Source organism: Sminthopsis crassicaudata, chromosome 6, assembly GCF_048593235.1.
Source record: "Sminthopsis crassicaudata isolate SCR6 chromosome 6, ASM4859323v1, whole genome shotgun sequence".
NCBI classification, from domain to species: Eukaryota; Metazoa; Chordata; class Mammalia; order Dasyuromorphia; family Dasyuridae; genus Sminthopsis; species Sminthopsis crassicaudata.
Window position 1 is genome coordinate 85,106,362 of NC_133622.1, and position 23,369 is coordinate 85,129,730.

The 23,369-nt window shown below is 33.1% G+C and overlaps 1 protein-coding gene across 19 annotated transcripts in view; it reads right to left on the reverse strand.

The window, feature by feature from the left end:
* NEK1 (NIMA related kinase 1) overlaps positions 1-23,369 on the reverse strand; it is a 156,897-nt gene that overhangs the window by 82,158 nt on the left and 51,370 nt on the right. For 13 of the 19 annotated variants that reach the window (XM_074276478.1, XM_074276474.1, XM_074276476.1 and 10 more), the window contains 4 exons: positions 22,956-23,110; positions 10,649-10,708; positions 10,195-10,242; positions 9,998-10,063 (listed from right to left, as the gene is read on the reverse strand). In XM_074276478.1, coding sequence (XP_074132579.1) covers positions 9,998-10,063; positions 10,195-10,242; positions 10,649-10,708; positions 22,956-23,110 — 329 coding nt within the window. The remainder of the gene's footprint in view (positions 1-9,997; positions 10,064-10,194; positions 10,243-10,648; positions 10,709-22,955; positions 23,111-23,369) is intronic. The other 6 variants (XM_074276485.1, XM_074276480.1, XM_074276477.1 and 3 more) reach the window with 2 other exon arrangements.

Below are 23,369 nucleotides of genomic sequence, written 5' to 3' on the forward strand. Positions count from 1 at the left end.
ACATTGGCTGCATACACCAAGATTCTGTATGTTGTCTCACTGCTGTCATTTTTCCTCTAGCTAAATTATTATTTTGGGGCAGCTAGGTGGCGCAGTGGATAGAGCACCAGCCTTGAATTCAGGAGGACTCGAGTTCAAATTTGATCTCAGATACTTAATACTTCCTAGCTGTGTGACCCTGGGCAAGTCACTTAATCCCAGCCTGGGGGGGGGGGGGAATTATTATTTCTATAATTTGTTCTTTCTCGCACCAATTCTTTGGAATCAAGTTAGGACTAGGATCGCTTATCTTTTAATATGATTTTCAAAGGGCCATATTAAACATCAATTTTTATGTATAAAATAAAATATATGTTTAATATTGCTCCTTTTCCTTATTGGGCTTTGAGATCTTATTACTGCCAATCAGCAATTGCCAGTCATTGCATTTAATTTTTATAAAATCTTATTTAAATCCTTAATTTTTTAATTTCCTTTTTAAGTATCTCTAACTGTAAAAGAGGTTCTTTGAGGCCTACTACCTAATTCTTCCAGAAACCTGTTTATTCTTCTAGATATTTATATGAAAATTTATTTTGCCCATATATATTGATCTTTGAAAGAATTATCTAATGTTTTATTTCTCTCCAATTACATGTAAAAACAATTTAACATTCATTTTTAAAAATTGAGTTCTAAATTCCTTTCTTTCCTCATTTAATTCCCCTCTCATTGAGAAGGGAAGTAATTTGATATAGATTACACATGTGTAGCATACAAAAATATTTCCATTAATATGAATCAACATTAATTTCCATATTAATCATGTTGTGAAAGAAAAAAAAAAAAAGCCAAAAAAAAGCCTCCAAAAAGTAAAGTGGGAAAAAAAAAAAAGTATGTTTCATTGTACATTATAATTCTATCAGTTCTTTCTTTGGAGAAGGACCAGATTTTTCATCATAGGTCATTCAGAATTGTCTTAGATCATTGAGTGCTGGAAATGGCTAAGTCCTTCACAGTTGATCATGAAATAAATAAGGTTGTTACTGTGTACAATGTTCTCCTGATTCTACTCACATAGTTCATGTGAGTCCAGGTTTTTCTAAGAGCATCCTGCTCAATATTTCTTATAGCATAATAATATTTCATCACAATCAACCACAACTCATCAAGCCATTCCCCAATTTCCTCAATTTCTAATTCTTTGCCACCACTAAAAGAGATGCTATAAATATCTTTATACATTTAAACTTTTTTTTAAAAAAATTCTCTGGGATACAAACCTAGCAGTAGTATTGCTTGGTTAAAAAATATACATGTTTCTATATCTCTCTGAGGACACAGTTTCAAACAATTCTCCAGTACGGCTCAATTAACTTACAACACCATTAACAGTTCACAGGTGTCTATCATTTTCCTTTTCTGTTGAATTAGCCAATTGTAGGGGCAGCTAGGTGGCGCAGTGGATAGAGCACCAGCCCTGAATTCAGGAGGACCCGAGTTCAAATCTGATCTCAGACACTTAACACTTCCTAGCTGTGTGACCCTGGGCAAGTCACTTAACCCCAGCCTCAAAAAAATAAAAAAAAAAAAATTAAAAATTAGCCAATTGCATAGGTATGGGTTGGTACCTCAGAGTTACTTTAACTTGCATTTCTTTAATCAATAACTATTTAGAACATTTTTTTTTTATGACTATAGATATTTGATTACTTCATCTGAAAACTGCCTGTTTAAATCCTCTGATCATTTTTCAATTGGGGAATCTCCCCCTTTTCCCAGTGCATTCTTTTTCTTATTTCCTGATTTTTTTTAGGTTAACTATACCATCACATTCAACTCACGGTTCTACTTTCCATTTATGAATACTCCTTTTAACTACCCTAATAGAGATAAAGTTCTTAGGAGTTAGAAGTATCATCTTCCCATGTAGGAATGTCAATAATTTTGAATTCTTTATTATTTCTCTTCCTCTTTACCTTCTCATGCTTCTTTTGAGTCCTGTATTTGAAAGTCAAATTTTCTATTCAGCTCTGCTTTTTTTCATCAGGAATGCCTGAAAATACTCTATTTCACTGAGTATTCACTTTTCTCCCTTAAAGCTTATACAGTTTTGCTGAGTATTAATCCTAGTTCCTTTGCCCTCCAGAATATTATAAGCATCCTCTCCCCAATCCTTGAATGTAGAAAGCAGCTGCTAAGTCTTATATTATACTGGCTGTGGCTCCACAATATTTGAAAAGTTTCTCTTTGGATGACTGTACCTCTTTGACCTAGGAGCTCTAGAATTTGGCTACAATATTTGGAAGTTACCATTTGAGGATCTCTTTTAGTTGATTACTGGATTTTTTTTTTCCATTTTATTTTATCCTTTAGTTCTGCAATATCAAGGAAGTTTTCCTTGATAATTTCTTTAAAGATGATATCTAGACTTTTTTTTTTTTAATCATGGCTTTCATTTAGTATAATTCTTCTCGATCTATTTTTCAGTTCAGTTGTCTTTCCAATGATATTTTACATTTTCTTCTATTTTTTATCACCTTGATTTTCTTTTATTGATTCTTGATATCTCATGGAGTCAACTTCCATTTACCCAATTCTAATTTTTAAAGGATTATTTTCTTCATTGACGTTTTTTTCCTTTAGTGAATTTTTGTATATCTTTTTTTCATGTGGCCATTTCTGTTTTTTAAGTTCTTCTCTTCATTAAATTGTGTCTTTTTTTTTTAACCAACTGTTCTATTCTTATTTTTAATGTTAAATTTAAGTTGAATCTTTTTTGCAACAAAAATCCTAAAATTTCTCCCTGACCTGGAGGTTTGTCTATGATATTCTTATAGGTTTTCTTCATAGAATTTCTTTAAAGGTGGTGACTGGTGAATTTTTTTCTATTTCTACTTTCCTCTCTTCTTCTAATACTTCAGGATAATTTAAAAATTATTTCTTACTCACACATGAAAAAATGTTTGTAGCAGTCCTTTTTGAGTGGCAAGGAACTGGAAACTAACTGGATGACCATTAAGTTGGAGAATGGCTGAATAAGGGATGGTATATCAACGTGATAGAATATTATTGTTCTATAAAAAACAATCAGCAGGCTGATTTCAGAAAGGCCTGGAGAGACTTACATGAACTGATGCTAAGGAAAATGAGCAGAACCAAGAGTACATTGCACACAGGAGCAACATCATGCCCAATTCTGGTGGACATGGCTCTTTTCAACAATGAGATGATTCAGGCCAATTCCACTAGACTTGTGATGGGAGCATCTACATCCAGACAGAGGAGTATGGGGACTGAATCTGGGTCACAACATAGTATTTTCACCTTAAAAAAATTATTGCTTGTATTATTGTGTTAAGATTCCTTTTGTCTTAATTATTAATTATTATCTCTTTTCGTTCTGTTATCCAGATCATTTTTCTTACAAGATGTGTCATAGTCTCTTCAATTTTTTTCATTCTTTATATTTTGTTTTATTATTTCTTGGTCTCTTATAACTTCACTGGCTTTTTCTTGCTCCATTCTAGTTTTCAAGGAGTCATTTTCTTCCTTAAGATTCTGGATCTCCTTTTTTCAGTCAGCTGACTTTCTTTTCATAATCTCATTTTTCTTGGAATTTTTTTTTTTTTTTTTTAGTTTTTCCTCAATCTCTTTCATCTGATTTTTAAAGTCTTTTTTAAATTCTTTCTGGGCAGGGAAACATTTAGCATTATTCTTTGAAGTAAGAAAAGTTTATTTATTTATCTATCTATTTATTTTGCTTCAGTATCCTCCTCTGAAGATAAATTCATTTTTTCCCTATTCCCATAGTAAATTTCTGTGTTAGGTTCTTTCTCCTCTGCCTGTTCATTTTTTATTTTTTTTTAAACTTATGGTAGATTGGGGAGAATTCTGGAAAGGTGGTGAAATATAGATCAGTAAATTTCAAGTTCTTCAAATTTCCCCCACAAACAGAACAAATTTGTGACTCAGGACAAACATAGACTGGTGAAAAATCAAGAGGACTTGGGGTAAAACAGGGGTTCTCATGCTCTAAGCCAAAAAAGATTCAAAGACTGACTCCAAGCTGGCAATTAACCAGTGTGAATTGCACATACCTTCCAGCTAGTTCCACAGAAACACCAAGGGGGGACCCCTAAGACTAACTGAATTTGGCTGGAGCCACAGCAGGAACAAGAACTTTCATCTTTTGAATTCTTGAGAATTCTTGGGGATCTGAGTTCGGTCAGGCTGAGGGAAACTTGGATAATTAGGAATGCCAATTCATCTGCGCTACAGAGCCTTGACTCTGGGTGAGAAGGAAGCAGCACATCTGGTGAGTGCTGAGGCAATGGAGCAGGAACGCTCTTGTTGCAGGATGGTGAAGCTCTTGGTCTGAGGTTCTAGGTCAGAGGGAAGACCTTAAGTGAAACTAGAGTCACCATCCCCTACCCCATGATTAGAGGTGCTTACACTAATACTTCTCATTAAAAAAAAAAAAAAAAAAAAAGCCAGCAAAGAAGAAAGAACCCAACCATAGAACTTTCTTTTGGAAACAGAAAATCCTAGGGTCATCTTCAGGGGAAGAGACTTGAGTAAAAAATAAATAAATAAAAGTTTCTGCCCCAAAGAGTAATGTTAAATGGCTCTCTGCCTGGAGAGAATTTATAGAAGAACTCAAAAAATTTAAATTTAAGTTATCAATTTAATTTAAAAATCAAATGAAAAACATTGAGGGAAAACTGAAAAAAAAAAAAAAAGTCCAAGAAAAACAAGATTATGGGGGAGGGGGGGAAGAGAAGTTAACCAGTTAGAAAAGGAGATATGTAGTCTCAAAGATGAGACTGACTCTCTGAAATAAAACAGATTTTAAAGAATGAAAAAAATAGAATAGGATGTGAAACATAAGAAAAACAACAGATCCGGAGAACAGATCAAGAAGAGAAAACATAAGAATTGGACTGCCTGAATGCTGTGATCAAAAAAAAAAAAAAAAAAAGAACTTTGACACAATAATGCAAAAAATAATCTAAGAAAATTGTCCTGACACTGAGAAATGAGTGTCAACTCTTTGCATTTTTGTTTTTCTTCCCAGGTTATTTATACCTTCTGAATCCAATTCTTCTTGTGCAATAAGAAAATGGGTTCTGCACACATATATTGTATCTAGGATACACTATAACACATTTAACATGTATGGGACTGCCTGCCGTCTACGGGAGGGGATGGAGGGAAGTAGGGGAAAATTCAGAACAGAAGTGACTGCAAGTGATAATGTTGTAAAAAATTACTATGCATATGTACTGTCAAAAAATGTTATAATTATAAAATTAATTTAAAAAAAAAATTGTCCTGGAGTGAAAGAACATGAGGGAAAAGTAGAAATAGAAAAAAAAAAAAAAAATCCACCAATCATCACCTTAAAGAGATCCTTTGTGGAAAACATAGAAACATTATCACCAAATCTTGAAACCCCCAGATCAAAGAGAAAATTTTGCAAGAAACAAGAAAAAAACAATTCAAACACAGTTGATGTACAGTGAGAATTGTACAGGACTCCTCCACAGGTCCTGGAATCATATCTACTAGCAATTAGAACTAAATCTGCAGCCAAAAATATCACACCCAGCAAAAATATCCATAATGTTGAATGAGAAAAAAAAAAAAAAAAGATATTCAATGAATCTGTAGGACTTTCTATCAATCAAACTTGAACTCAACAGAAAATTTAACTTTTAAAAGCCAGTATCAAAAATTAGTTTCAAGGAACTTAACATTGTGTGGAGTAAGATATGGTGAAGAACTTAGAGATTAAGCACATGTTGATCAGAGATTGCTAGCTAATGTAAACCTGGGCCACTAGGCCCCAGTCATGCGAAGGCCTAGGCTGCATTCCATTGTCCAAAGAAGAGATTGGGAACATATACGTGGCCAAAGAGGCTATAAATCACCTCGTCTGCTGCATTCCACTGACCAAATAGGGGAATAAAGGTTTATGGGACCAATCAACACCTATGGAGGGTGGGATTTTGGAGGTTCTTTGTCTGAAATGTATACAAGCTGTGAGCATTTTCAAGGCTCTGGCTCTCTCCTGCTGTGAATTTGGCTCACAGACCAGGATGGGGTCTGCTTCTCGAGATTCTAATAAATAATTCTGCTTTTCTATGAGTGATGTCTGAGTAGTCATTTTTAGATAGGATTTTCTATCCCTCACAACATGAACAAAATGTTTATGTTTTTCATATGGGAAATATATACCATATGATTAAGATTGGCATTAGCAATAGGGCTATTCAAAAGAAAGACTTAAGCAGAGTTAAGGTAAAAAAAAAAAAAGTAATTATGTCATAAATTAGGTGTGGAGGAAGAATAGACATAGAGGCATTATAGGAAGGAAGAGAGCTTATAGTTCTGAAAACCTAATCACTTGGGAATGAGTTGAATAGGCAACACTACACAAGGGTACAGCATCTTCCAAAAATCTATAAAGAAATGAGAGAGTAATAGGCAGCTGGGAAGCAAAAGGTGGGGGAAGAAGACGAAGGAAGAAGCAGGGTGGGGGGAAGTTAAGTAATTGTAAGGCAGTTAAGGAATTGAGGATTAAAGCAAAAAGTCAACAGGGATAGGAAAGAGATGAGGGGGCATGTGTGTATATATCTATATGTGCATACATAAATATATTCTTAACTATAATTTGCTTGGGGGACAGGGGAGATCAAAGGGAGGGGAACAAATAAAGTAAAAAGTTTGCAGCAGAGAACAAAAGAACAATCTAAAAGGAAGTAAAGAAAAGAGGGATAATCATGAATATAATATAATCATGAATATTATATTCCTTTCTTAAACTGGTCATTTATTATTATATATTTTGGAATCTTCCTTGATGTTCTGCTGGGCACATGACATTTTATTTTATATTCCTTTTCTGTTTTTTGAAATAAAATTAATAAAAGTTAAAAACAAACAATTTGTGGCTGATTGCTGATGTAATAATTTCCTTTAGTCCTGGAGTATGAGTGGGATGGTACCTCTGACCTCAGTTCCTCCTCCAGTTCTCCCCTCTGACCTAGAACCCCAAACCAAAAACTCTACCCCCTCTTCTATGTGTCTGCAGTCATCAGCATCAGCGCCACTACTTCTACCCTTACTAGGAGGGCAATTCCTCCTTGCTCAGGCCTCCTCTCAGCAACTCAGCTGAGTCTGGCATTCCTCATCAGCAGAGGCCTGTGCACCACACTGCCCCACAAGTAAAAATTCCTGTGGCTATGGCTGAAGCTACCTCCCAACTCAGCTAACTCCAGGACTCTCTCCTTGCTGTTTTAGCAGAACTAACCTGAGGTGCTTACAAACAAACTTCCATCCAACCATCTTTCTTCAGGACCCGTTTTGCCCAATTCTTATTTGTTTTTACCATTCTCCATTTCTCTAGGCAACAATTTTGTCTTGTTTGTGTAAGAAATCTGGAGCTTAGAATTTTCTGACCTATTCTGATATCTTCCCAAAATCCTCTCCCATTTTCTGTTTTTTAAGATATTTTTTTCCCAGCATTTTTCTATGCCTCCTTTACCAGTGATGACTCTTTTCATGATTTTCTTGTTTCATGTTATTTCTTTCCCCAATTTTTTCTCTACCTCTCTTACTTGATTCTTAAAATTGAACTCTTCCAGGAATTCTTTTTAGGCCTAAAACCAATTCACATTTTTCTTTGAGGCTTTGTATGTAGTGGTTTTGACTTTGTCATCTTGAGATCTTCCCTGTCACCAAAGTAACTTTCTATAAAGGTTCTTTTTTTATAGAACTTTACAAAAGGTTCTATAAAATGAGCAAACATTTTTTGCTCATTTTCCAGCTCAGTTCTTGACTTTTACTTTTATATGGTAAAGGGTTCCACTCTCTTGCACATGCAATCTCTATATTTTTTAGTGAATTATATATCATTTTCATTACAATTTTAATTAAATAGCAAAGCAAATAGGCTAGCAATATTGCAGTTTACTCAGTTGTGAGGCCAAGATTTTTTTCTATGCCTTTGATATCTTTTCTTCCTTCAAATAACTCATAAAGTGATCCCTCAATGCTCTATTAATCATGCTACATAAACTCAACTGAATCTTCACCCTAGCAAGGTAATACTTTTACAACTTCTTGACCCAAGACCCCATTCCTCACATTACCTTCTCCAAATCTTTTCATCCTTCCTTAAACTTCTTACAGCTCCCTCTCCCTTATCCTCTCTCATATGTCACTGAAGAGAACTGAGACTATGTCATCCCTCTGGTGAATAAACTTCAGGGGCTTCCTATCACTTCCAAGATAAAAAATAAACTTCCTTCTTTGGCTTTTAAAGCCTTCCATAACCTAGCGCCCTCCTACCTTTCCAATGTCCCTTATGTTACTTCTTCCAGGTACTCCACAATCCCCTGGCCTCTTGATTGTACCTTAAATATGAGAATCCATCTCCAAACTCTGGCCATTTTCACTGGCTGCCCTCATGCCTGAAACACTCACTCCTTTTCTCTACCTTCTGACTTCCCCGATTTCCTTCAAGTTCCAGAAAAGTTTTACTTCCTAAAAAAAAATCGCCATTAATGATTATTTCCAATGAATATGATACATATCTTTTTTGCATATTGTTGTTTGCATGCTGTCCTCCCAACTGTGAAACTTCTTGAAAACAGAGTCTGTCTTTTGCTGCTTTCTGTATCCTCAGCATTTAGGATAATGTCTGGCACATAGTAAGAGCTTCATAAATGTGTATTAACTGACTGAACATTTAGTTTCTTATTTATTTGATTACAAAGACTCAGGATACGGATGAATGCCTTGTATGAATCCTACTTGGCAGACATGAATACTTTTATTGCATTTTAGTATTTTAATCACCAATGTTTTATTTAATAATTTTTTCATCCACATTCATTAATGTCATTGCTTTTTGGTCCTTCTTCAGCATAAACATTTTCAGTTCTGTTGACCAGAATCATAGTTCTTTTTTAGAATGTCACATGTTTGACTTTATATTGGCAGCACATAGCACATTACCCAGAACATAATATTTATTGATCAATTAAAATGAATCAGCATACAGTTTCTCTATATAACCAAACAAAATAACATGTAAAGCACTATATACTGTTATTTTTACATTTAGAAAAAGTCCAGGTAATATACATTACAATCTATGAAGGTTTGGATGAATTCAATTAGCAATCTAGAAGATTGCTTGAGAGAATAGTTTATTAATAATTTATTTCATGAAAATGGTCTGTTTTATAATTTTTGATATTTGATAATTTATAGATTATCTTAATAAATTATAGGAATTAAAAGGCCTATAATATATTATAATAAATAATAAATGCATTTAATAAACAATGTTTAATAATTAACATTAATAATAATAGGAATTTCTAGGTGAAGTATGTTATTATTCCAATAGATTTGCCAATTTGACTACACTTATTTTTTTAAAAGATTTTCTTAGTTTTTAATTGGAAGGATAGAAGCTGGAGAAAGGGAAAGAGGAGGCATTATCAATCAATAATAGTGCTGTTTTAAAAAAAAAAAAAAAAAAAAAAAAAGGGGAACCATTAAAACATTTTTTAGAATGTACAGAATGTAACAGAAGGAAGCAAATGTTAAGAAGGCGGGATACCCAAACAAGCAGCTAAGAGATTTAATACTGTAGTAAACAACTGAGTCATCATATAATCCAAGTTTAAAAATTCATGAGTAATACAAGATATCAATTTGCTACAGGTCTCCAGAGTACAATTTAGAAACATCACCATTTTCACATATCCACCAATAAGAATCAAACAATATTAGAAATAAATATATCTAGCCAAGACAAAAAAAAAAAAAAAAAAAAAAAAAAAGTTTTATGATAGCTGCAGTAATATTTCACAGGATTAATTGTGAATCAATCATGAATACATTTTTATTTAAATGGTAGTAATCAAGAGACATATTTCAGGACTAAATTTTAACTGTAATTCAACAATTATCCGATTAAATATTAACATCTACTGCCTACCTTAACTTCACCACTTCCACCACAACTTATCCATCCTTGTTCCCTGGCCCTATTTATTCGGTCCATCTTAAGAAAAAAAGAAAGAGCAGTTTCAAATATTTTGTTTAAGAAACAAATGTCATATGTGAAGTAAAAATGTATTCCTGAAGAAATGAGAAAAATGTATTACAGAAAAGTAAAGGGAATTTTATTCTTACCCTTTCCTTATCTTGTTTTTTCATACGTTCTTGTTTCAAAAAACTACTCTGTAACAATTAAAAGATAGTTTCTTTAGACCATCAGAAATATGGTACATTGGCTATATCAGTAAAGCAAGGAAAAGAAAAAGAAACCTAAGTCTATCTGTTCCTTTTGTGTTTTTTTTTTCTTTTTCATGATATTCTAATTTTCTCCTCCATGCTAACTCCTTAAAGGAAAATAAAGTATCATTGTAGTCACTATATTCATTCCTTCTTTATATTTCCATCAGGAAAGTCAAGTACTCCATTAATAGAAGCAAGCCCAAAGAGGTTTAAAAAAAAAAAGTTAAAGATTTTTGGTGAAAAGAAATAAGGAGGAAAGGTTTGAAGGTTTAATTTTGTACTGCAAAGATTTTTAGTTGTTTAAAAATTATTTGTGTGGCTTAAAAATAAGCAATAGTTGGCTTTATACCTCAAACATTTTCCTCCTTTCTTCTCCAGGATTCACTTTCTTCCTTGGAGTTTGTTGGGCCTAGATAAAAAGTGAAGCTAAAAATTAGATAAAGAGTATGAACCACACATCTTAGTAAACTCCAAATTATAAGGAAAATCAAAAGAAAATGCCAAAACCAAATTTGATAAAACTGTTTCACAATATAACTTTCTTCAAATGAATTTAATATATTTTCTGTGGATAAGAAAAAGATTAGATACCAAAAGTTTTGAAACTGCTATTTTCTAATAGTCAAGAGATGGCACATTAGAAGCAACTCAGCTGAACTCTCAATACTCCTCTTCAAAATAACTTTAAAAATAATGCCTTAAAACAAAATTTGGAGCATCTGAGCCAACAAAAAGACAGGATGAGGCATTTTTCTATCCTAAGAAAACTTATGAAATTGGCAAGAGAAATATGACTCAAGGTGAAAGTCTTGGAAGAAACAGCACCTACTTTGGGAGCTCTCAAACCAGAGATGGTGAGAGGTTCAGACAACTAGACACACACACACACACACACACACACACACACACAAAATTACAAGAGACCTTTTTCTGGCTCCGGATATAGCTAGCACTAACTGGCAATTTTATTGCACATACACAGTTCTGAGTTGTAGTCCCAGGCTGGAGAGGTTTGTTCACAAGAGAGGATGAGTCCTAGTCACAATTCCAAGTTAAAAGGAACACTATGCTTGTGGCTACAGGAGATCAGAGTCTCTTTTTGGATTAAGAGCAGACTGCAGATCAGGACAGCAATGACCATACCTCTCTCTACATTGCACACACACTTTATGGACCCACAGAACTAGCTTTGCAAATAGCAGCATGAAAAAGGGCAAAACTTGAGATAATGCTTCTTCATCTTTGGTGAGCAGAGTCCAACTTTGACATAAAATTCCAAATCAAGAAACAGACTAGAAAATAAAAGCAAACAACAACAACAACAAAAAAGAATTTGACCATAAAAAAGCTACTACACCAGGAAATCCAAGACAGAAATGTAGACAATGATGTGAAAACTGTTACAAAGCCTCAAAGAAAAAGGCTAATTGGATCCAAACCCAATAAGAATTCCTGAGTTAAAGGAACATACAAGAACAGTACAGGAAAAATTGGATATAGGAATAAGAGATTAAGCAAGAGTTTGGTAAGAATTTTATAGTCAAAGAGCTATAAAAGTATGTATGTCCTTTGACGCATTGTTTTTTAAAACATTATTTATTTTCCAATTACACATAAAGATGGTTTTCAATATTCATTTTGTAAAATGAGTTCTTTTTTCCTCTCTTCTTTCCTCAATTCCTTCCTCCCTCCCTTAGCAAACAATTTGATATAGGTTATACACGTACATTCACTTCTAACATTCCTACATGAGATGTTGGGAAAGGAAAATCAGAACAAAGATAAAAACCATGAGAAAGAAAAAAACAAAAGGGAAAAAAGTGAAAATAGTATGCTTTAATTTGTTTCCATAGTTCTCTCTCTTGATGCAATTGACACTTTCATCCTAAGTTTCTTGGAACTGTCTTAGATCACAGAATTGCTGAGAAGAGCTAAGTCTGTCATAGCTGATCATCACACAATCTTGCTATTGATGTATATGTTTTCCTGGTTCTGCTCACTTCACTCAGTATCAGTTCATGTAAGTCTTTCCGAGCTTTTCTGAAATCAACCTACTCACCATTTCTTAACAATAATTTGTTCATATACATTCATACGCCGTAACTTATTCAATTATTCTCCAAATGATGGGCATCCCCCTCATTTTCCAATTCCTTGCCACCACAAGCTACAAACATTTTTGCACATTGGGGTCCTTTTCCCTTTGTTATGATCTCTGGGATACAGACCCAGTAGTGGTACTGCAGGATCAAAGCATACGTACAGTTTGATAGCCTTTTAGACATAGTTCTAAATTGCTCTCCAGAATGGCTGGACCAATTCACAACTCTACTAACAATGTATCAATGTCTTGTTTTTCCACATTCCCTCCAATATTTATCATTATCTTTTCCTGTCATCTTAGCCAATCTGATAGGTGTAAGATAGTACCTCAGAACTGTTTTAATTTGCAATTCTCTGTCCAAAAAGGTTAAAAAAAAAAAAAGGATCCACATATGCAAAAATATTTATAATAGCTTTTTTGTGGTGGCAAATCAAAGGGATGCTTATCAATTTGGAATAACTGAACAAGATGGGGCATATGATTGGGATGGAATATTATTGTGCTATAGGAAATAAGCATGGGGGAAGAGTGTTTCAGAAAGTGATGCAAACTGCAGTGAGAAGAACTGAGGGATCACTGTGCACCACAACAGCAACATTGTAATAATGATCAAGTTTCAAAAAATTGGCTACTCTGAACAATACAATGATCCAACCAATTCCAAATGGTAATAGTGAAACCTGAGAAAAAGAGATGGACTGAGACAGATAGGAATTAAGAATACGGGAAGACATTATCAAGGATCTAAGGAGTTTCAACTAAATTTTTTTCCAATTAAAAAAAAACTCCTGCCTAAATCATAGGGACAAATGAGGACAGGGATTTGAAGAAGACAGAAAAACTAGCTGATGAGAATTACCATATTTGGCTCTCTAATGAAACAGTAAAGAGTAGTGGTATCAATTCCCTAGTTATTAGTCACTCTAAAACAAACACAGGGGATATGAGGGTAGAAGAAGAAAGGAATTCATTTGGGTATATTCAATACTTAAAAAGACCTCTGATCTCACTAATGTGAGTATTCCTTCCAAATGTGAAGACCAAAAAGCATTCATTCCTCATCATACATAGTTCTAGTCCATATTCTCCTGCAAATATCCCATGGAAAATATACCCATTATGGAGGCCTTCTACCAGATCTATTGACCTAACATAATACAAAACGTACTCTATTTATGTTTTTTGCTTCTTGATATAATTAGTAACACCTTTCCTTTTCTATACTCCACTTCTTCTGTATTTATTTTATTTAAAATTGAAACAGAAATTAAAAAAAGAAACAAAAAAATAAACATTGTCTTACACATATCAGAATATAGGAAAAGATCCAAATTATGTAACAATAAATTTCCATTTCTATAAAATATATAGAATAAAGCACACTGTAATTGAAACTGTCTACCTTTTCTTTGCCTCCTTGTAGGTTTTCTTTTGCTTTCTGATGTTCCCCTTTTTACTTTATTCTTTTTCCCCCTTTTCCTACTTCCCCGAAAGCTACCCTTAAGCACAGAAATATTTTGTCTCTTCCTCACTCCACAGATATATACACACATACATATATACACATATTTACATGCACACATATGCATATATATGCATTATTTCATTTATTACCCTTGCTAACTCTTCCACTTTACTTCTACCCGCTAACTTGCCTTACTATTAAACCTTCCACGCCTCATTCAAAAATCCTACCTGTACCCTGTCCTTGTACTCTCTCTCTCCTTCTACATCCCTTTCTCTTTAACCTATACACCCTTCTATACTCCACTTTCTTTCCCCCTCCTATTTCTTTATAGATTTTGGAGGATCTTATACTTTTCTTGGTATGTGTATATGTGTGTATGTATTGCTTCCCCTTTAACCCATTCTCAATGTAAGATTTTAGAACTACCAGTCTTCCTTCTTGCTCTCATGCCTTATTCACATAACAATTACTTTTTTACCTTTTCCTATATGGCTTTACTTTTTATTTTTATTTATTTTCCCTCCTGAGGCAATTGGGTCTTGCCCAGGGTCACACAGCTAGGAAATGCTAAATGTCTGAGCTCAGATTTGAACGCAGTCATCCCGACTTCAGGGATGGTGGGGGTGCTCTATCCACTGCGCCCCCTAGCTGTCCCATGGCTTTACTTTTTAGAAGCACATCATACTCAGCTCTACCCCAATTTTCTTTTGGACTACCCAATTAGTAAAGACGATCTTAGTGCTATGGTTTACATTTCCATAAATAAAACAGTTTGTTTTTATGGAGTCCCTTGAAATTGTCTTTGATGTTGGTTGTTATGTCAAATTTTCTATTGAGTTTAAGTTTGTTTGCAACAAAAATCCTGAAAGCATGGCAGTTCATTGAATGTCCACCCCCTCTTAATATTATACTTAATTTTGTTGGATACAATTTTTTTTGGCCACAAACCTAGTTCCTTTAATTGTTGATATATAATATTCCAATATCTGAAGTCTTCTATTGTAGCCTCTGATAAGTCTTGAATAACTCAAACTAGCTCCAGCACATTTGAATTGATGCTTTTTTGTTTGCTTTTGTTGTTGTTGCTCATAAAATTTTCTCTTTGATCTGGGGATTATGAAATTTAACAATAATATCCTCTATGTTTTCCTTGTAGGATCTCTGGACTTTTCCTCTTTCAGCTTTCTCTTCTTGTTCTATCATTTCAGGGCAATTTTCTTTGATTATTTCTTGTATTATTTTATCAGACTTCTTTTTTTTTGGTGATAAGTTTTTAGATAGTCCAATTATTCTTATGTTTTCTTTTCTTATCTATTCTCCAGATCTATTATTTTTCTTATGTCTCATATCCTCGTCTATTTTTTCCTTCTTTATATTTTTAAAAAATTATTTCTTGTTCTCTTATAACTTTCCCTTGCCCAATTCTAATTTTCAAGGAGACATTTTCTTCTTTAAGATTCTGGATCTCCTTTTTCTGATTGGTTGACTTGTTTTTCATAATATTCTTTTTCTTGGATTATTATTTTTTACTTTTTCTTCAATCTCATTTGATTTTTAAAGTCTTTTTTGAATTCTATGAATTCTTTTTGGACAGGTAACCACTTAATGTTACTCTTTTGGGTAGAAAAAGGTTTTTTTACTTCACTCTTCTCTGAGTTACTATTCCTATAGTAACTTTCTATAGTTGGGTCCTTTCTCATTTGACTGCTCTATTTTTTTTCTTTTTAGTAAGAGCTTGTTAGTGTAATCACTACTAATTCTGGGGTGGGGATGTACCTCTGGAACTTCCTTCAGTTCTCCCCTCTAGCCTGAAGACACTACTCTAAATGCCCACCACTAGTAGCTTCCCTGTCCTACTGCTTCTGCACTCACAAGGAGTACTGTAAACAAAATTCTTCTCTGAGCAGCGCAGATGTACCTAGAATTCCTTATTAGCAGAGATTTACTCAGATTTCTGCTTCCCTACACTGTTTGAGAAGTAAAAATTCCTCAGGTTTGGGCAAGGCTACCTGTATACCTTGCCAGCCCCAGGCTTCTCCACTTGCTGTTTCAGCAGATCTATTCAAAGATATTTATACTTCACACTAGCCAAACCTTCATCTTGGGGTCTTTTTCCAATCTTCTCCTAGTTGTCCCAGGAGAACTTTGTTCTGCCCCAAGTCTTATTTGTTTTTTACCAGTCTATGTTCACCCTGAAATGAAATTGTTTTGTGAGGAAAATCTAGAGAGCTTAGAATTTTCTCATCTATCACTCCAGCATCTTCCCAGAATCCTTTCTTTGATACCTTTTAGACTACAACTGTGTCTGCCAGAGGATACTAGGGAGAATAAGAATCTTAAAAGTTTCCTAGTCCAAAATCTTTCTTTTATAGATGGGGAGCTGGATATCATATATTAGGGGACTTGCTCAAAATGATGTCATAAATGGGAGAGATGGATTTGAATCCAGGGCCTCTGAGTCTAAATCCAGCAATTGTTTAAGGACAAGTACTGATTCACCATCCCCCACTGAGATGTCTTGAATCTTCAAATTGCAAACTATTAACAACCACATGAAATATCACAGTTTTAAGACAAAAAAAAAAAACCTGAGGTGGTATAAATAGGAACTAACTGACATACTATGAGCAATGGTAATTCAGGGTATTTTTTGTAAAATAAGCAATGGGTAAGACTGGGCAAGGACCTGGGAAACTTAACTCTTAATTCTATCGCAGCAAGCAAAAACTTTACTAAGATTGTTTAACTCCCAAATTCCTACAAATTCTGGGACTACAATTGGGCTATAGTGAGCTGGTCAAACACAGTTTGATTGATACAGTTCTGGACTCCAGAATACATTTATACTAATATTTATCTGACTTCAGACACTGAGCACTATTTCTTTCTAGGCCTTTTGCTTACTGTGACAGAGTAAAAGTTAAGTTTCCAAGGTACCTGAGACAGCTAGGTGAACAATAGCTAAAACTCTGGGTCTACAGTCAGGAAGATCCAAGTTCAAATTCACCAGGAAACATTAGCTGTGTGACTCTTGGAAGATCACTTCATCCTATTTTCCTCAATTTCCTCATCTGTAAAATTGCAAATCACTTCTATCTTTGCTAAGAAAACCCCAAATAGGGTCATGAAGAGTTAAGACATGACTAAATAACAACAATAAATTTCTAGGTCCCTGCATTGCCTTCTTCATACATACCTAAGGAAGTTTCCCCACTGCTGTAGCACCCATGGAACCACCACCATCAGGGCTTTATCATCTACAAGTATTAAGTGTTAAAAGGTATGCATACATTAATAATTCTCTTAAATCCTCCTAAACCCTATCTAGAAATGGGAAATGGGTAAGGAACAAGGAAAACAATCTCATTTCTACATTCCCAATTCAGAATTTCACAATTTCAAGCTCTCTGGACTCAGCCAAAACTGTACTAAAAATTAGGAGCTACAATTCGAATACACTTGTGATAGAGAGAGCCATCTGCATCTAGGAAGAGGACTGTGGGGAATGAATGTGAATCACAACAGTATTTTCACCTTTTTTGTTGTTGGTGTTTGCTTGCTTTTTATTCCTTTCTCATTTTTTCCCCTCTTTGATCTGATTTTTCTTGTGCAGCATGATAGTTGTAGAAATATGTATAGAAGAAATTGCATGTTTAACATATATTGGATTATTTGCTGACTAGGGAGGGAGTGGGAGAAGGGAGGGAGAAAAATTTGAAAGACAAGGTTTTGAGGGGTGAATGCTGAAAACCATCTTTGCATGTGCTTTGAAAATAAAAAGCTATTATTAAAAAGAAAAGAAAAGAATAGAATTAGGACCTACATATATCCTTCCTATATTCCTGGGGCAGAATGGTATGAAGGCTAGTGTTTGCAGGATAATACAAAGTTTGACTCCAGTACAAAGTTCCTGGAAACAAAGATTTCTAGGATACCAGTTCAGCTATTTGCTGTAAGACTGAGAGGGGTCCTGCAATGAAGGACCAGAGTGACAATATTATTGCTACGGAAGAGTCAAAAAAATCCCCAAAACTTTAAAGAGCAAAATGGGGGACCTCGACCAGTCATTCCTAGAAGAAAAGGTTGAAGCAATGAGTGAAAAGAATATCTAATATAATGACATAAAATTCAAAAAGAGCATAAACCTGCAATGATTCCAAGTAGAAAACTAGAAGAAGAAGAAAAAAAAGCTTGGCAAAAGGAATAGTTGGAAGGAAAAAAAGCAAAGAGAATAATATCAAAATTAGGGAAGGCATTACCATTAATAGTTTGAAAGACTTCCTATAGAAGGTAGGACTTTAGCTAAAACTTTAAGAAAGCCAGGGAAAGTGGGGAGAGATGAGTAGCCAAGAACTTGACAAGAGTTCTTATATAAAGCAGAAGAAAGTGGAAAGTTGAAAATGACACCTAAAATGGTAACTTTTGAGTCATCTTCTATCAAAACCAATTAATTTGGAAAACAAGACAAGGAAAGATAATTTTTTTTAAAAACTACTCACTACATGAAAAAAAAATTTTTTTTTAAATCGCCACATATTTCAAAAACAACAAAATAAAACCAGCAAAAACTAATAAAATCAAAGGGAAAATAAAATTCAGGACACCACCAGAAACAATAAATTTTATACCCCCAGAAAAATGAAAGCCAAGCTCCAGAACTTTAAGAAAAAATAGTGCCCCATGAAAAAGATCAAGTACCAAAGAACCAGAATACTGGTTATACAAGATTATGCAGCAAACAGATTAAAAGAAAAAAAAAAAAAAAAAAAGATTAGAATGACTTTTTTTCCAAACAGTAAAAGACAGCAAAAACTTATTCTGACAAAGCAGAACATAATTTTATTGTGTGGTATGGAATGGAAGGAGGAGACAGATGGCTTCCCCCCCCTCAGTAAGAAGAAATGATTTATTTATCATATTTTTTTTTTACAATTTAAATATTTTATTAGCAAAGAAGGCCTAAATATTTAGAGTGATATTTAATGTTAATTGATTTCAGTAAGAGTAATGATAAAGCCATGTGAATAATTCTTTATGATTAGAACTATAGCTGTGTGACCCTGGGCAAGTTACTTAACCCCAATTGCCTCCGGAAAAAAAAAAATACTTCTTTTATTATTCTTATTTTTAAAAATTTATTTATTTTAATACACATTGCTTTATGAATCATGTTGGGAGAGAAAAATCAGAACAAAAAGGAAAAACATGGGAGAGGAAGAGAAAAAAAAAACAGAAAAGATAAGTCAATGTGTATTAAAATAAATAAATTTTTAAAAATAAGAATAATAAAAGAAGTATTTTTTTTTTTCCGGAGGCAATTGGGGTTAAGTAACTTGCCCAGGGTCACACAGCTAGGAAGTGTTAAGTGTCTGAGATCACATTTGAACTCAAGTCTTCCTGACTTCAGGGCTGGTGCTCTATCCACTAGGCCACCTAGTTGCCCCAAAAGTATTTAAAAAAAAAAAAGAAGAAAAGAAAAGAAAAGAAAAAAAAAAAAAAAGATGACTTTTAAGAATTCTTTTTTGTGAAAACTTGGTTCAGTAGATTTGCAGGAAAATAGAATTAACTTTAAAAAAGTTAATTTTGTTGGAGCGAATGTGGTAAAAGTGGGACACTAATCATTGTTGGTGAAGTTGTGAACTGATTCTACCTTCTGGAGAACAATATGGAGCTATGCCCAAAGAATATATACCCTTAAATCCAGTATCTCTACTGTCCCAAAGACTTCATTTAAAAAAGAGAAAAGGACTCACTTGTGCAAAAATATTTGTAACAGCCCTTTTTGTGGTGGTAGCAAGGAACTGGAAACTCAGTAGATAGCCATCTACTGAATAAATTGTGGTATAAGAATGTTATGAAATACTATTGTTCTATAAGAAATGACCAGCAGAATGATTTCAGAGTGGCCTGGAGAAACTTACATTTACTGATGCTAAGTGAAATGAGCAGAACCAGGAGATCATTACATACAGTAATAGCAAGATTATCCTATGATCAATTCAGATGGACATAGCTCTCTTCAACAAAGAGATGATTTAGGCCAGTTCCATTGGTCTTGTGATGAAGAGAACCGCGTACACTCAGAGAGAGGACTGTGGGAATAGAGTATGGATCACAACATAGCATTTTCTCTTTTTTTGTTGTTGTTGTTTGCTTGCATTTTATTTTCTTTCTCGTTTTTTCCTTTTTTGATCTAACTTTTCTTGTACAACATGATAAATGTGGAATTATGTATAGAAAAATTGTACATGTTCAACATATATTGATTACTTGCTGTCTAGGGAAGGGGATTTGGGAGGGAGGAAAAAAAATTTTGAATACAAGGTTTTGCAAGGGTGAATGCGGAAAACTATATGCATATGTTTTGAAAATAAAAAGCTTTAAAAAGAAAAAAGAGAAATAAGTTAATTCCTATACTAAACTTATTTTCAAAAATTGAGGTTAAAATTATTAAACTCATTTTATGAGAAAATATCGTCCTAATATGTAAATGATGGAAGGATAAAACAAATAGAAACACATATAGATAAATATGCCTGATACCAATTTTTAAAGCAAAATCCTGGTTATGTTTTGTATAACTTCACATATGCATTTTCAATGTCAGGTAAGGGTGGATGTGGATGACGGGAAGGAGAGAATCTGAAACTCAAGTTTTAAAAACAAATGTTAAAAAATTGCTTTACAGGTAACTGGGAAAAATAAAATATCAAAAAAATAAAAATAAAGTTTTGATTAAAAGACTATTAGCATATTCAAAAAGTTATTCTCTATACTCAAACTGGATTTATACCAAGGCTATAAGGACAGCTAAAAATTAGGAAAAAATAACAAAAACCAAAAATATCCATATTACATTATTTTATCAATAAAAGAAAAGTTTCTGACAAAATACCACATCAGTTTATGCAAAAAACCAAATAACAAAGGAAAACAAGAGAAAAACAAAAAACCCTATAAAATTGAAGCCTATGAAGACAAAAGCATAGAATGACTATTTTTTTTTAAATATCAAACTACATATTTAAAAACAAATAATAATATTATCTATGATGTGAAGACAATAAATGCTTTCTCTATAAAATACAGAGATAAATACAGGTTCCCTTTCTTCCCAACATTGATTTAGTTCTAGGAACACTGCAATAGGACAATAATGCACAAACATAGGCAAAAAAAAAGAACAAACCATTCTTATTTGTTGAAAACATGAGGACTAACCTAGAAAGACCCAGATAATTCAGCAAAAAATAAAAAAAAAATAAAAAAACAAACCAAACCCTACTCAAGACAATTTTAATAAAGTAAAAAGACATGAAATAAATTCACAAAAATAAAAATATTTTTCTACAGTATTAAGAAATATTCAACAGGAAATAGAAAGGAAAAATCCCATTTAAAAGAATGGATACTTTAAATATGTGGGAAATATTCTATTAAGGCATGGTCAAAAACTGATTAGATACAATTACAGAATGTTCTTTAAAGAATCATTCGAATAACTGACGGAAATTTAGTGCTTATAGCAGAGTCATGACAATATAATAAAAATGTGATACTACCTAAAATCATTTCTAGATTTAAGACTATAATGAATAATTAAGAGGATACTTTATACAGTCTGCTAATATTATAACAATTCATTTGTAGGAACAAAAGGTTTAGGATCTCCTTAGAACTAATAAGCAAAAGTAAGAATAAATAGGGAATGGCATTTCAAAGTCTCAGATTATACTGTAAAACACTCATCATAAAAAAATATCTGGTACTGATAAAAAACTGTAAATAAGTAAATAAATATTTATAGAACATTTATACTCCATGACAGGTACACTGTGTTGAGCAGTTTATAAATATAAGAAAAATCAAAAGCAGTTATTGTAATAATCCAATTTTGATAAATTATTTGAGGAATAGCTTCCTATGTGATAAGACTTATTAGGAAAACTGGAAAACAGTTTAGCAGAAATGAAATCTAAACCAACATCAACCATCATATCCCAATAAGCTTAGAATTGAAACCATTCAAGTAACAGAACCAAATAATGTACCTTTCACAGCTAAGGTTAGGAAAGAATTGTTAAAGTAAGGTTTATGAGCAATTACAAAAGAGGAAATAGATTTTTTTGATGACATGAAATTAAAAACTTTTACATAAAACATCTGATAAGAATTTAATATCCAAGATATATAGAAAATGTGAACATATGTGAGCAGTAGTCAAAGGTTCTAAAAATAGTTCTCAAAAGAAAAATCGCAAACTATTATAACCATGTGAAAAATAATCCTAAGAATAAGAGAAATTCAAAACAAAACAACACTAAGATTTAGCTTTATGCCCAGTAAACTAGAAAAGATCACAAAAAATTAGGAATAGTAAATGTTGGGAAAATTGCAGAAATCAAGAGGTAGAGTTGCAAATTAATCTAATGATTATAAAGTAAGTTGAATTATACCAAGAAAATAAATAAAGTATCTACATTCTTTGACCCAAAGATCTCATTGGCAAGTATACATCTCAAGGAAGTAGATCTCAAATACCAAAATATAGATAGAAACACTGTTTTGTAAAAACAGAAAACTGGAAACAAAGTAGAATCCCACCAACTAGAAAACAATTGTGGTATTTGAATACAATGTAATACTACTGCACTGTAAGAAAGTCTAACTGTGAAAAATACAAAGAGGGGAATAATATAAACTCACACAAAGTAAATGGAAACAAGAAAATAACATACACTGACAACAATGTAAATGTAAAGAACATACCACTAACAAAACAAAAAAAACTGTAACTTGTGAAGTTATGACAACCAAGAATGGCCTCAGACAAGAGATATGAAAATGCAAGTTACCTTCCTTACTTGCAAAGAAAGGGGACTCTGGGTAGGGAATACCACATTTAACATCAGATTTAATTGATGTGCTAATTAGTTTTACTATTCTTTTTTTTTTAAACTCTGAATCTTTGTTTCAAGGATTGGCTGATTGAGAAAAGAAAAAAGGGATATGATAGGGAAAAATAAAAAACAATATTAAAAAACTAAATGTGTTAACAATGATGTTTATTATGATAAGTTGTACCTGTTTGCATCTTGAAGGCTTCTTTTCATGATATTTTTTAGGCATTTCGATTGCTTTCTTATACGTTAAAGGCACGCCATACTTAGCAGCAGGCTTTGTAATTTTCTGTGCAGGAATAGGAGATGCAAAGATCTGTCCCTGAGCAGCTCTTTTGGCTACACACAAAAAAAAAAGAAAAAAGATACAAATTATATAAAAAAGAAATCTCTTTTTGAGGGACTCTTCATATCACAATTTTAATTAAAATTCTTTCAGGCTATAACTCTTGGATTTAAGTCAATTAATTTCTAACTTATTTGACCCTTTTATTTAAAAAAAAACAAAAAACAACAAAAAACATAATTGAAATCAATCTAAAGCCACAAACACAAAAATTCAATAACTAATAATGAGTACAGAAGCTACACGATTAAC